This window comes from Colobus angolensis, unplaced genomic scaffold, assembly GCF_000951035.1.
Source record: "Colobus angolensis palliatus isolate OR3802 unplaced genomic scaffold, Cang.pa_1.0 Scaffold47, whole genome shotgun sequence".
In the NCBI taxonomy this organism is placed as follows: domain Eukaryota; kingdom Metazoa; phylum Chordata; class Mammalia; order Primates; family Cercopithecidae; genus Colobus; species Colobus angolensis.
The window spans coordinates 3,436,388-3,437,679 of record NW_012118154.1 but is presented as its reverse complement, the minus strand read 5'-3'; the positions used below and the strand labels follow the sequence as shown (position 1 = coordinate 3,437,679).

General features: G+C 65.6%; 1 protein-coding gene across 1 annotated transcript in view; it reads left to right on the top strand.

Moving 5' to 3' along the window:
- Window positions 1–6: 6 nt before the first annotated feature.
- PLSCR3 (phospholipid scramblase 3) overlaps window positions 7–1,292 on the top strand; it is a 4,854-nt gene continuing 3,568 nt past the window's right edge. Inside the window, exons 1-5 of the mRNA XM_011958633.1 lie at window positions 7–76; window positions 286–463; window positions 732–967; window positions 1,057–1,099; window positions 1,202–1,290. Of these exons, the coding sequence (XP_011814023.1) occupies window positions 457–463; window positions 732–967; window positions 1,057–1,099; window positions 1,202–1,290 (375 nt within the window). The 5' untranslated portion in view covers window positions 7–76; window positions 286–456. The remainder of the gene's footprint in view (window positions 77–285; window positions 464–731; window positions 968–1,056; window positions 1,100–1,201; window positions 1,291–1,292) is intronic.

The following is a 1,292-nucleotide window of genomic DNA, read 5'->3' as shown; positions in this document are numbered from 1 at the left end:
CCGCCTCCGCCTCCGCCTCCGCCAGCTTCTGTGAGCCGCCGAGTGCTAGGCACCCGGGCTGTTCTGGGGGCTCCAGGTGAGCAGGGGCACAGAGGGGTCAGGGAGACCGCCCTCGAGGTGGGGCTGTCGGTCTGACCGCGGGTCCATCTGTCCTGCCGTCTGCCCACAACCTCCTCCGCAGGATGGGAGAACAAAGGGAGGGGGCGGTTCTGGGGCCCCCGAGGGAATCCTGGGTCCCAGGTACCCAGCCCCGCCCGCTGACACTTGGGTTTCTCCCCGAGTCAGAGGCGCCGCCCAAGAGACCCTGGGCCGGCGCTGGGCGCAGCTGCCTCTCCGCGTTTGCCTGTCCGTCTTTGTGTCTGTCTCTGTGTCTGTCTGGCTGTCTCCGAGTTTGCCTCCGCTTCCAGAACTAAGCCACCCAGACACCATCATCCCGAAACCTCAAGCCCTTCTCCCATGGCAGGTAAGTGTGCGCGCAAGTCCGGGGGTCTCCGTTATCCCCCCACGGACTTAAGAGCCGGGTGCGAACACATCCTCCCGGAATGTGCTCGGACTGGCTGGGTGGGGCCCCTCCCTTCCTTCCGGGGAACCTCCACCCTGCTCCCCTGCCCCATCTTTCTCTGCCTCTTGCCACCACGTTTCTCCTGAAGCCTTGCGACCCATGCGCTGAAGAATAAGGGGATGAGGCCTTGGGTCCCTTTCTCATCTATCCTGCCCCCACCGCTTTACAGGCTACTTGCCCCCCAAAGGCTACGCCCCTTCGCCCCCACCTCCCTACCCTGTCACCCCTGGGTACCCGGAGCCGGCGCTACATCCTGCGCCCGGACAGGCGCCAGTGCCCGCCCAGGTACCTGCCCCAGCTCCCGGCTTCGCCCTCTTCCCCTCGCCCGGTCCCGTGGCCTCGGGGTCTGCTGCCCCCTTCTTGCCACTGCCTGGGGTGCCTTCCGGCCTCGAATTCCTGGTGCAGGTGAGTGGGAAGGAGTGAGGGAGGATGACTGGGAGGGGACCTGGGCGTCCCGATGGGCCAGCTGATGTGCGCGCCGCCCCTCTTTCCAGATTGATCAGATTTTGATTCACCAGAAGGCTGAGCGAGTGGAAAGTGAGTAGAAGGAGTGGGAGGTTGGACCTCATGATGGTGGCCTGGATGGTGGGCTCCTGGGCGCACCAGGCTCTATAAGTCTCCCCGTGTCACCCCGGGCAGCGTTCCTAGGCTGGGAGACCTGTAACCGCTATGAACTGCGCTCTGGGGCCGGGCAGCCCCTGGGTCAGGCGGCCGAGGAGAGCAACTGCTG